The 13336-nt window shown below is 47.5% G+C and overlaps 1 protein-coding gene across 2 annotated transcripts in view; it reads left to right on the forward strand.

Annotated features, from left to right (window-relative positions):
* Positions 1 to 13336, forward strand: part of LOC126540221 (ATPase WRNIP1-like) — a 79231-nt gene that overhangs the window by 45809 nt on the left and 20086 nt on the right. For both annotated transcript variants that reach the window (XM_050187015.2, XM_055075883.2), the window contains exons 5-6: positions 9335 to 9522; positions 11090 to 11245. In XM_050187015.2, the coding sequence (XP_050042972.1) occupies positions 9335 to 9522; positions 11090 to 11245 (344 nt within the window). The remainder of the gene's footprint in view (positions 1 to 9334; positions 9523 to 11089; positions 11246 to 13336) is intronic.

Genomic DNA, 13336 nt, shown 5'->3' on the forward strand with positions numbered 1-13336 from the left:
GGGAAGATTCCACTCTTAAAAATATATTGCACTGTGTGCTCTGCTTAATCCCCTTGTGTTTTGGCATGCTTAATACAGTTAAACCTCGATATAACGAAGTCGATAAAATTGGCAATTCGCTTTGTTATATTGAAGTTTTGTTGTATTGAAATTCGACCTTTTATGCAAGTAAGTACAGTCGCCGATCAATTTTTCGTACATGGAAACGGGCCACAGAAATCTACGAGTTATCAGGCAATTGATAAAAACAAATTTGAATGAGAAAACAGTTCATTTTGATTAATTTGGAAGTCGGCGACAAATGATACGGTTTCATGCCACGTGCGTCGATAATGACACGTGTACTTAACTTTATCGGGCCACCACGTTTCGCCGCCTAACAAATGTTATCGCACAGCACAGGACGCGCCTGCATGTAAAAGAAGTTTCTGGAATGTTATCGATGGTTCCGTCCACTGTCTTTCACCGCAACTTGTGTAATCTGATTGCATCTATGCGCGATGCGAATAGTGTAGAACTTTGTGGAAGACACGCGGGTCCCAGCGGTTAATCTGGAACATTCAACGACCGATCTATAAAAGCCGATGCGCTTGACCCGCTGATCAGATTTTCGACGATCGCCGACCGTGTTCGCCGCTATCGTTGTGCTATATGTATAGCCTGTTTTGTGGGCACAGGTTCGCCCAATAAAAGTTAGTTTTGTCGTTCACAGTATTGCTACTGTGTTCTTCGTCACCACCACGTGACATCTGGTGGAGGTGCTTTACGTTCATGTACCGGACGCCCCCGACAAGCTGTAATCCAAGCCCGAACCGCAAAGACAACACCAACGTCGTCCAAGAACACCAAGCGAGCCGCCGGCTACAGCAGCTGCCCCCAAAACACAGTCTTCTACCAGATACGACCAAGAAGACAGTCCAAGAAGATCGTCCAGAAACGACCAAGAAGACATCCCCAATGGCAGCCGCAGCGACCCCAATAATTCTTCAGCAGCCCAAGGAACCACCGACATTCCGTGGTTCCACATTCGAGGAACCGGAAAGCTGGCTGGAAACGTATGAGAGGGTGGCTACGTTTAACAGCTGGGAAAGCGACAAGCTGCGACATGTCTATTTTGCATTGGAGGACGCCGCCAGGACATGGTTCGAGAACCAAGAAGCCACCTTAGCGACCTGGGACCTGTTCCGAAGCGCCTTCCTGCAGACATTCGCAAGCGTTGTACGCCGAGAACGAGCCCAAGCGCTATTAGACACCCGGGTGCAGGTACCTAATGAGAGAACCGCGATCTTCACGGAGGAAATGAGCCGTCTATTCCGCCACGCCGACCCGGAAATGCCCGAGGAGAAGAAAGTCTGCCTACATGATGCGTGCTGTGAAGGAGGAACTTTTTGCCGGAATGGTACGAAGCCCACCAAAGACCGTCGACGAGTTTCTTCGTGAGGCCACCAGCATCGAGAAGACACTCGAGATGCAAAACCGGCAATTCGACCGCCGCACCAACTCTACAAACTATGCCGGAGTTCAATCACTGGCCTCCGACGACCTTCGCGACGCTATTAGGGCAGTCGTACGAGAGGAGCTTCAGAAGATCTTCCCGTCATCGCAGCCTCAAGTGGCCTCGATCGCTGACATCGTCAAAGATGAAGTTCATCGGTCGCTTGGAGTTCCGGAGGTGCCACCTCAATTACCGCAACCCCAGCCAGAAGCGATGACCTACGCCGCCGTCGCACGCCGTCAAGGTCCTCTTCCGCGACCGCGCCAGGGCCCTGTAACGCCGCAATTCCGTCGACCACCGCCGCCGCCGCCGCCAGCACGCCCACCCGTCGCCCAGCGCAGCTACCCGAGGAAGACAGACGTTTGGCGTGCTCCTGACCACCGCCCGCTCTGCTACCACTGCGGAGAAGCGGGTCACGTCTACCGACGATGTCCATACCGAGAGATGGGACTGCGCGGTTTCGCCGTCAACGCTCCGCGGCCGCAGCAAGGTGAACGCCCTCGCGATATCGCTGGCTACCTCGCCGCTACTCAGTGGAGCTCTCGACGACCGTCGCGTTCGCCATCACCAGGCCGCTACCTGTCGCCGCAACGCCAACCATACACTGGTCCAGCCCGGGGCCGGTCAGCGAGCCCATATCCGGAAAACTAAAAGCAGCAACCGATGGAGGTGCGGTTGCTGTTCGTCGAACTGACGAAGATCCTCCACCGCCGGCGAAGACGCCGAAGAAACTACCTCGACGACCTAACGACACGCCGCCGTCCCAACTAAGTCTGGAAGCAAAGAATGCGACTACGAAAGAGGACCTGACGACGTCACATACCAGCCACAGGTCAACGCGACGCAGTCGTGATCCGACGCCAAGACCGAACTGTAATGCAAGACAAAGAACGACGTGCTTCTTGACGGCCACGCAGTCACCGCCTTAGTCGACACAGGGGCTGATTACTCCGTCATGAGTGGACACATCGCCGCCCAGTTGAAGAAGGTTAAGACTATGTGGGAAGGCCCTCAAATTAGGACCGCTGGAGGACACCTCGTAACGCCGACTGGAATGTGCACGGCAAGAATTTCCATTCACGACCGGACTTACCCTGTCACCTTCGTTATCCTCCAACAGTGTTCACGAGACGTCATGCTCGGCATGGACTTCCTCAACCAACACGGCGCAGTCATTGACCTGAAGTCGAAGTCAATAACGCTGTTGGAAGATCATGCGATACCGCCGGAGAGCCTTTCTAGTCACCGTGCCTTGAGTGTGCTCGAAGATCAAGTGAGCATCCCACCTCGCTAGAGCATTGTTATTTCGGTCGGCACGGAAACACCCGCTGACGTAGAAGGCGTGATCGAAGGCGACCAACGTCTACTCCTCGACCGTGAAATTTGCGTCGCAAGAGGGATCGCTCAACTACACGGAGGAAACATGAAAGTGTTGCTGACAAACTTCAGCCAGGAGTTCAAGCACATCAACAAGGGCACGACGATCGCATACATCGAGGAAATTCTGGAAACCAGCAATGCGTTTGTCCTCTCAGATTCTGCCGCATCTACCCCGACGACCGTAGTTCCCGAGCCAGACTTCGACATAAATCCAAGTCTCCCCACAATTAAGCAACAACAGCTCACAAGTCTACTTCGACGATACAAAGAGTGCTTTTCGACGTCATCAAGGATTCGACGAACCCCAGTCGCAAAGCATCGCATGATAACCGAAGAGGGCACTCGACCTCTCCGCCAGAGCCCATACCGAGTTTCGACGCGAGAACGTGAAGCTATAAGGCACCAAGTCGACGAAATGCTGCGCGACATCATCCAGCCGTCCAAAAGCCCGTGGGCATCTCCTGTAGTCTTAGTGAAAAAAAAGGACGGAACCCTACATTTCTGCGTCGATTATCGTCGTCTGAACAAGATCGCAAAGAAGGACGTGTACCCCTCCCACGGATAGACGACGCATTGGATCGGCTCTGCAATGCTAAATACTTCTTGTCAATGGACCTCAAGTCTGGCTATTGGCAAATAGAAGTCGACGAAAGAGATCGCAAAAAGACGGCCTTCATCACCCCAGACGGCCTCTACGAGTTCAAGGTTATGCCATTTGCACTGTGCTCGGCACCTGCAATGTTCCAGCGCGTGATGGACACGGTTTTAGCAGGATTGAAGTGGCAAACCTGTCTCGTTTACTTGGATGACGTCGTCGTCTTTGCCGGAAATTTCGACGATCACCTGAGGCGGCGTGCGACAGTACTAGAGGCCATCAAGTCATCAGGGCTCACTCTGAAGCCAGAAAAGTGCCGTTTCGCTTACGATGAGCTTCTGTTCCTAGGCCACGTCATCAGCAAATCTGGTGTCCTCCCAGACCTGCAAAAGACAGCTGCCATTGCACAGTTCCCGCAACCCATCGACAAGAAGGCAGTGTGCAGATTCCTTGGCATGTGTGCCTACTATAGGCGCTTTGTCAAGGATTTTTCACGCATCGCTGAGCCGTTGACACGTCTAACTATATGTGATGTTGAGTTCAAGTGGGAAATGCCACAGTCCGACGCATTTGAAGAACTCAAACGACGCATGCAGTCGCCGCCGGTACTTGCGAACTTCGACGAGTACGCCGATACAGAAATCCATACTGAAGCCAGTAGCCTGGGCCTCGGTGCAGTTCTAGTCCAGAGGAGAAACGGAGTCGAACAGGTGATAGCTTATGCTAGCCGGTCGCTGTCAAAAGCGGAAGGCAACTATTCTACGACCGAAAAGGAATGCCTCGCCATCGTTTGGGCTACAGCTAAATTTCGCCCTTATCTTTATGGCAGGCCATTCAAAGTCGTCAGTGACCATCACGCGTTGTGTTGGCTAGCGAATATAAAGGATCCTTCAGGACGACTGGCACGGTGGAGCCTCAGACTACAAGAATACGACATCACTGTAACCTACAAGTCCGGATGAAAACACTCCGATGCCGATTGCCTATCACACGCCCCCATTGACCCGCCGCCGCAAGATGACGAGAATGACGACACATTCCTTGGAATTATAAGCGCGGAAGACTTCGCTGAACAGTAACGGGCAGACCCGGAGCTAAAAGGCCTCGTCGAATATTTGGAAGGGCAAACCGACGTTGTCCCCAGGGCATTTAAGCGCGCATTATCTTCCTTCACGCTTGAAAACAATCTACTCGTGAAGAAGAACTTCTCACCAGTCCGTGCCAACTACCTTCTTGTTGTTCCGTCGGCGCTGCGTCCAGAAGTACTGCGCGCCCTACATGACGATCCAACCGCTGGGCACCTCGGCTTCTCCCGGACGCTATCGAGGATACAAGAAAGGTATCACTGGCCGCACCTAACCGCCTATGTCGCCTGTTACATCAAGACATGACGAGACACTCAGCGACGCAAGACACCACCGACAAGGCCAGCGGGACTACTACAGCTGATCAAGCCGCCTTACCAACCTTTGTTGGGACCGTTTCTGACATCAACTTCCGGAAATAAATGGATCGTCGTGGCGACAGACTATCTCACCCACTTCGCTGAAACTAAAGCTCTACCGAAAGGCAACTCAGCCGAAGTGGCGAAATGTTTCGTCGAGAACATCCTGCTGCAACATGGTGCTCCAGAAGTCCTCCTCACCGACAGAGGAACGGCTTTTACAGCAGAGCTAATGCAAGCCATTCTGCAATACAGCCAGACAAGTGACAGGAGGACAACAGCCTACCATCCGCAGACGAATGGTCTCACGGAGCGCCTGAACAAGACCCTCGCCGACATGTTTGCAATGTACGTCGACGTTGAGCACAAGACGTGGGATGCGGTCCTGCCGTACGTAACATTCGCTTACAACACAGCGGTGCAAGAAACAACACAGATCATGCCGTTTAGGCTGGTTTACGGCAGGAACCCGACGACGACGCCCGACGCCATGCTGCCCCACGTCACTGACGAAGAGAATGTTGACGTCGCTAGCTATCTCCAGCGCGCCGAAGAAGCCCGACAGCTCGCCCGCCTACGGATCAAGAACCAACAGAAGACCGACAGCCGACACTACAACCTCCGATGACGCTTTGTCGAGTACCAGCCCAGCAACCGTGTTTGGGTATGGACCCCGATACGCCGACGAGGACTCAGTGAGAAACTACTCCGACGCTATTTCGGACCCTACAAGGTCATCCGACGTATTGGCTCTCTGGACTATGAGGTCGTGCCAGACGGCATTTCGCATTCACAGCGGCGCCGCGCACGATCTGAAGTTGTCCACGTGGTGCGCCTTAAACCCTTTTACGGACACTGACGAACTTCCTTATTTTTGTTGTTTTCTTTGCTACAAGCGCTTTTGTTTATTACTTTCTCTTGTTTGCAGCATCGGGTCGATGCTTTTTAAGAGGGGGGTAATGACACGTGTACTTAACTTTATCGGGCGACCACGTTTCGCCGCCTAACAAATGTTATCGCACCAGCACAGGACGCGCCTGCATGTAAAAGAAGTTTCTGGAATGTTATCGATGGTTCCGTCCACTGTCTTTCACCGCAACTTGTGTAATCTGATTGCATCTATGCGCGATGCGAATAGTGTAGAACTTTGTGGAAGACACACGGGTCCCAGCGGTTAATCTGGAACATTCAACGACCGATCTATAAAAGCCGACGCGCTTGACCCGCTGATCAGATTTTCGACGATCACCGATCGTGTTCGCTGCTATCGTTGTGCTATATGTGTAGCCTGTTTTGTGGGCACAGGTTCGCCCAATAAAAGTTAGTTTGGTCGTTCACAGTATTGCTACTGTGTTCTTCAACGTCACCACCACGTGACAATATGTTCTCGGTGGTACGAATTAACCGAAGCCCGTCATGCTTTTGCGTGCGCTCCGCCTCCACGGCTGATAGCGTCGCACGCACTGGGATGATGCTATCAGAAAAATTGCTAGCAGCGGGGAGCAAATGCTTTGTCTACGTCTCACTCCAATGGGTTACCGAGACTCGAGATTACGGAACCTTGAACAAGGTGCCATGCTGTCTTGGCAGGCCCACTCTTTGCACAGGCAAGAGATTACATTAAAGCAGCTTGCGTGGTTGCTTATGCACTCAATTACGCTTACAGCCATGCGCAGCCACAGCCGAGACACACGAAATGCACACCAACTTACTCCCCACTTCACCCCCTCACACATGCTTGATCAGGTTACAGAGCTCGCTCCCGTCCCTTTCTTTCACTTTGCTTGCGCAGAAAGGTGGCACTCGTAAAGTCACCATCTTTCTTGTCGCACCCTTGCACACTTTCACTCGCACCTAAAGCACACAGTGCGCGGGGCGCGATAGGATCTTATTGCACTTGGACTTTATGCAGAACATGATGCAGCTCCACTTTGGCAGTCACTCTTGTGGCGCCACACGTGATTTGAGAGGATGCGTTTGCAAGCAGCTGCTTGTAATTTAACGATTTGACAATCTGTGTCCAAAGATCTTTCCGTTTATTGCCTTGGCATTCCTTTGCAGCGGCAGTGAAATTTGGTTATATTGAAACCTAATATAAACATACTTCATTATGTTGAGGTTCTAAATACATGGTGTTCTATGGACAAGAAGTTATGAAAAGTTAAATACTTTGTTATACTGAGAATCTTGTTATACTGAAGTTCGTTATATCGAGGTGTAATTGTATACACCCTGACAATCTTGCGTGCCACTTGCTCATTTAGAAAAACATAAAATAAAGCACTCTTCCCATCATCTTCCAGTGTGCCACTGGAACATTCGGTCACTTAAAGTGGTAGTATTGTGCATAATTTCTTTCATTGAAAGCAGCCTGAAAATACTTGCACTTAAAAACTAAGAAGGTTAAACTGTTGAAGGCAGCTTAAAAATTTATGTATACTCTTGGTGCACCTTTGCTGGGTGCATTTTGCAGCATGCCACATGTATAGCATATGCCAGACCATTGTGCACAATCTGAGTAAAAATGCACATGATAATTGGAAGCACCATTACAGTTGGTACGGTTCTGACAAAACGAGCACCGTGGACATTGTGTTCTTTTACTGTGCTAATTAGTTATAAGCTAGGTATTGGGGTATGCCGCGAAGCCTTGGAAATGAAAATGATGTAAGCAAGAAGTTCACGAATGTACGTGGGGTTTGAACCAAGAACCCTGCGGCTCTGAGGTGGGTGCTAAACCGCTGCCCAATTGCAGCACTGCATGTGCTTGGCAGAAAAGTTGGGTTATCCGAGTCCACAAAATAGTTTTAGTGGGTCACATTTATACTAAGACATCAGCTGAAGATATAGAATTTCTTCTTTTGTAGATAAATTTAGCCTTTATCTCCTTAACTGCCGATGACGAGGTAGCTCATCATCACAACGGCACAGTGGCCCTGCAGAAGCCATGTCACCTGTAACTCGTCTTCTGTTCCTTGAACAGGTGCTGTTAATCTGCACATCTTGCCGTAAGAATGCATACAACACGTGTATCGCTGGACCTGTTCCTGATATGGCCATCCTCGACTGGGAAGTGCCTGTCAGCGACACCCTCGGCACCAGATACTATGGGAGCATCACGGGAACTTCATCCTGTCTTATAAAGGCAGCGAATTCAGCAGCCTGCATCAGTGGGCACGGTGGCACCGCAGAAGCCATGTCACCTGTAACTCGTCTTCTGTTCCTTGAACAGGTGCTGTTTATCTGTGCATCTTGCCATGAGAACGCATACAACACGTGTGTCGCTGGACCCATTTATGATATGGCCGTCCTCGACTGAGAAGTGCCTGTCAGCAACACCCTCGGCACCAGATACTACGGGAGCATCACGGGAACTTCGTTCTGTCCTATAAAGGCAGCGAATTCAGCAGCCTGCATCAGTGGGCACGGTGGCAGCACAGAAGCCACGTCACCTGTAACTCGTACTCTGTTCCTTGAACAGGTTGGTTTCTGTTCCTATTATGGTTACAAGAATGACAATCACTTCATTGTAGTGCTGCTGTGCCCAAAAGTGTTTTATTTGTCATTCGCTGTTGTTATCTGGTGACATTTAGCCGAATCCAGGTACTAACACAGCAGCGCTGTTGAAAGAGCTGCTTAACGGGCAACAAGCCATCAAAACAGATTTAGCCACCTTGAGCAAGAGAATAAAACAAGTTGAGAAGACGGTGCAAGTTGTCAGGGACCAAGCCAATGTGATAGCCGAGTTGAATAAGACAAACAAAACCCTGAACGTGTCTGTAAAAATGCTGCACGATAGGCTTGTGTCATTAGAAGACAGAAGCAGACGAAACAACCTCATGGTTTTTGGAATTCCGGAAGGCAAAAAAGAAACAACAGAAGAAGTGTCTACAAAAGTGCTTACCGATTTATTTGACAAACATCTGAACGTAACTCTGCACACAGTTGAACGAATATACATAGGCGCGGGAAACGGCAGAGCAAACAGGCGCGACCTGTTATTCTAAAGCTTTACGATTCCAGAGGAAAGTCAAAAATATACAGTTACTGTAAAAAACTAAAGGGAACTGGCATATCTATTGCTGATAACTGCAGCAAGGAAACAGTTACCAAATGCAAGCTTCTTTGGAAATCTGCGCAGGATGAACGAAAACAAGGACAGCGCGTGCGCCTTGACTGTGATAGACTGTTCATCGATGGTGATGTGTACAGTTGGGACGACAGAAAGAAATGTTGAGTCAAGGTCAGGCGTACTAAGAGTACTCTATCAGCAGTAAGCGAGGACTGACCGATTTGCTCCATGGCATTTTTGCATGGCGAGGTCTTGATGCATCTGAAACACTTCTTGTGGCCTCGTATCCCGGGTGTCGTCCTGGGATTTAAAAAATGACACTTTGTTGATTACGTATGCTTTTGGCAGGCAGCTCTTGATGGAGGAAGAAGCGGTGGACTTTTTGGCAGCCATGTGTGATGGAGATGCCCGCACGGCCCTCAACTCGCTTCAGACAGCTGTCGAGGCTCACCGCAGCACGGGAGGAGGCCAGCGAATCACAGCCGAGAGCATCAAGGAAGGCCTGAAGAGGACTCATTTCCATTATGACAGAGCAGGTATGTAGGCGTGATGGCTGCCAAGGACCTACTGTGGAAAATCATACCAAGAATAGTGCTAGATCAAAATGTCACACTAGTACCTGCACGTTTCCCACCAACATAGCCATTCACTTGTAATGAAAAGGATCAGTAGTATGTTCTTTTTATTGACTAATTTGAAAATACTCTCAGTTCAATATTTGACCTAGATAGGAGTAGTGAATGCAGCAACAAAAGTAAAAAAAAAATCAATGCTGATATACAATAACATTTTGGCACATAAATGCACAAAAAAGAAAGTACATTAGTACTTCAATACATTAATAAAACACAAACGTTATCAGTAGTGCTATCGGTAGATGGATCGGTAGCACATGCATTTGTCTAAGCTTCTTCCTTTGAGATTTGATTAACCTTCTGGATTCAAATTTTAACCGTATCTCTCATTATTACTACTTCACTGTGTGCCGATAATTTATAGCATGTGCCGACACGATAGTATGTGCCGACACATACTATCTTCAAAACATAGAAACAGAAAAGACTGCGTAGAATGCCAAAAATAATTACCCGGAGTGAGTGTTGGTGACCAAATTTTATCTGGATCGAGCAACATGCATGCTTAGAAGTGTTGATGACTATTGGTGTTCTGGAAATTACATGATGCAATAAATTTCTTGTGAGCTTAAAACACTGAACTGCTCAAATAAAGCATTGTGTGGCTAGCATACAATATAGCCAAACAGTGGCTTTATACATGTTGAAAACCAGGAAGCGGAGCCGAAGTAGAGAACGTCTTCTTTATTCGACGCTTGCAAAAACAACTAAAAAATGCAGGCGCGCGCTCGGCTCCACGCTCATTTTTCACTTCGTCTTCTTCTCTTCTTTTTCGGAGCTTAATATTTAACAATACAGGTGGTACTGCTGTGCCTTCAAATTAAAATTTTTTTATGTATTTTATGATTGGAAACTGAACTTTGATCCCACACTTAATTTGCCGACATACTGATGAACTTCGGCTCATAAAATGCCTTCAGCTCATCAAATGCAAATGCCTTCCCCAAAACATTGAGAGTTCTACGTAAGTCAGCACTTCTGATGCTGATAATTGTTAACCGGAATGATCATGATTATCTCATGTTGGCCGCGTGTAATTTGGTTTACACATTCCAAGAAAGACTAAAAAAGCCTTTTATTTAAGCTTATCTTATTTTTCCCACCCTTTAGCAACCTGAAAATGCTAGCAGTATTGAAAATAAGTAAACAGATTTGAGTTCCATAACAGGGAGTGCAAGACGGAGGAAAATGTGTGTGCTGACCGGCATAACAGTTTATGCCCTGCCCACAAACCTTTTTGACTTGGTCAAACTATTGTGTACCTCAATGCAAAGTGCCAGTTTGAACAGCAAAGCATTAATAAACCTCAAAAATATGTTTTGTTTGACCATATTTGTCAGACTTGAATGCAAATTTGAATTCATTCTCCTTGAACAAATGTACAAGTATCCTTGTTCCCTACATTTGACAAAGTTGAACATTTTATGCATGCACTCGCTACAAGACTTGCCTAACAATTACTGCGCAGGCGACCAGCACTACGACATCATCTCTGCCTTCATCAAGTCTATGCGGGGTGGTGATGCGAATGCAGCACTCTACTACCTGGCACGCATGTTGGCCGGAGGGGAGGACCCACTCTTCATCGCACGCAGGCTTGTCGTCTTTGCTAGCGAGGACATTGGTGAGCAGAGACACTTGTTGGGCAAGGCTTGTTTGGGAACGGTTTATGACCACCACCATTTTTATTATCTCGCAGCCTCGAACCAGCGCTCTCACATGCTGGTCCGCTGGCAACCGTAGCCACCACCATGGCAATGGCCACGGTGGTGCTAGCTAGGGGTTTCGTCGTTTGCTAGCAAGCTTCCTGCTCTTCAGTGCCATGTCTTTCATTGAGAGAGTTCGCCGCTGACTGCGCCGTTGTCATCGTTGTTTGGTGGCCTTGAAGGGCAGAAAGCACGGCAAGGGTCAAGCATTGCGGGATGCCAGTTCTCGAAAGTCAGCTTCGCCACAATACAGTGGTGTTACGCGGTAATGCATTTGTGAAGTATAGATCATTTTATTGGCAAGGAGGAACGTAGCCTCGAACCAGTGCACTGCGCCTCTCTTCTCCTCGCACTGGTATGTGTGGATTCCATTTCTCCCAGTGGCAGCTTGAAAAGGTAGCAGCATAAGTGCAAATTAGTGCGATTCTAACGTGTTCTGTCTGGGATTTCTGCGATGTCAGATGACTCAAGGTCGACGAGCTACCACTCTGCTCTATTCGGCTGCAAAAATGACTTCACGAAGCAAGCATGAAATGCATCTTCAGCCGTGCCAACTTCGTGGACACCGCCGCTGCAATAGCAGAGAAGTGTCCATTTTGTATTGCCAGCCAGCCGAAACAGAAAGGACTTGATGCCATTGCATGTATGTTCGGAAGGTTTTGTTCCCAGTGAGCACTCGGCAGCGAACTCGGAACTCGGCAGCCATGATCAGAATCAGAATCGGTTTTTATTGAGATGATTAGAACGATTACAAGTTGTTAATATTCAGGAGGAGGTACCGGAGTCAAAGACTGCAATGGGACCTCCTTTACAAAGTAAACGTAATAAAACAAAAGTACAGCAGTTTTCAAAAAATTGTTAAAAAATTACAGGTTTTAGTATGAATACCATGATTGAAGAATTACATATGCATAAATGTCATGAAAAAAAGCACTGTAACACAATCTCGTTGACAACTGATGAAGTAACTGCGTAGATGACGTGACGAACACAGTAGAATTTGTTAACTCGAATGTATATGTGAGGCAGGCAAAAACAGAAACCTAACGGTATGGCAATGAAAACGAAATGAAGGGACCCTGAAAGAATGGTTATGAGTATGGACTAGGCATCAGTATTCGACAGAATGTAATCTTTTAGTTGTTTCTTGAATTCGTGAATTTTAAGTGTTTTTATGTAAATTGGTAGTGTGTTCCAGAATGCGATGGATGAAAAATGGACGCTCTGTTTGCCATAATTAGTATGGATTTTAGGTAAAATGAAGTTCCTATTTATTGCAAGCCTGGTAATATTAGTATTTAATAGAGAAGACTGTGGTAACAAGCTATCGCATCGTGTGTAATTGATTTGACGGAACAAAAAGGTACCTAGATTATATTTAACGAGTTGTGTGACTGTAAGAATGTGATTAGTTCGTAAAAGATATGAGGCGTTGTTATTATATGGGTTAAATGTAATTATCCTAATAGCCTGATTCTCTAGAATTTGCAATGAGTTTAAATGGGTTACGTAAGTGTTTCCCCAGCAAGTAACGCAGTATTTAATGTGGGAATGAATAAACGAAAAGTATAATGATAGTAATATTTGATGGTCAAATATGTTTCGTGCTTTTAGAAGGACCCTAATCCCATAGGTAATCTTCTGTTTTAGTTTGGTTATGTGTTCAGTAAATTTAATATGTTTGTCTACTTCTATGCCAAGATAATTGCATGAAAAACTTGCAGGAATAGAACTTCTGCCCAATGAGATAGGAGGAATGGAGTGAAGTGTTCGTTGGTGGGAAGTGAATACAACAAATTTTGTTTTAGACGGGTTTATCTGTAGCTGGTTAGTTTGGCACCACTCCATCAGGCTGTGTAAGTCGCTATTAAGGTTAGATACTAAGGTTGTAATACATTTATTGGCATTAATAATAGTAGTATCATCTGCATAAAGTATACATTTCGAAAAGGACAGGCAGTTCGGCAGATCATTCACGTATAATAAAAACAAAAGCGGACCCAATATGG

The sequence above is a fragment of the Dermacentor andersoni genome, chromosome 2, assembly GCF_023375885.2.
Source record: "Dermacentor andersoni chromosome 2, qqDerAnde1_hic_scaffold, whole genome shotgun sequence".
Classification (NCBI taxonomy): Eukaryota; Metazoa; Arthropoda; class Arachnida; order Ixodida; family Ixodidae; genus Dermacentor; species Dermacentor andersoni.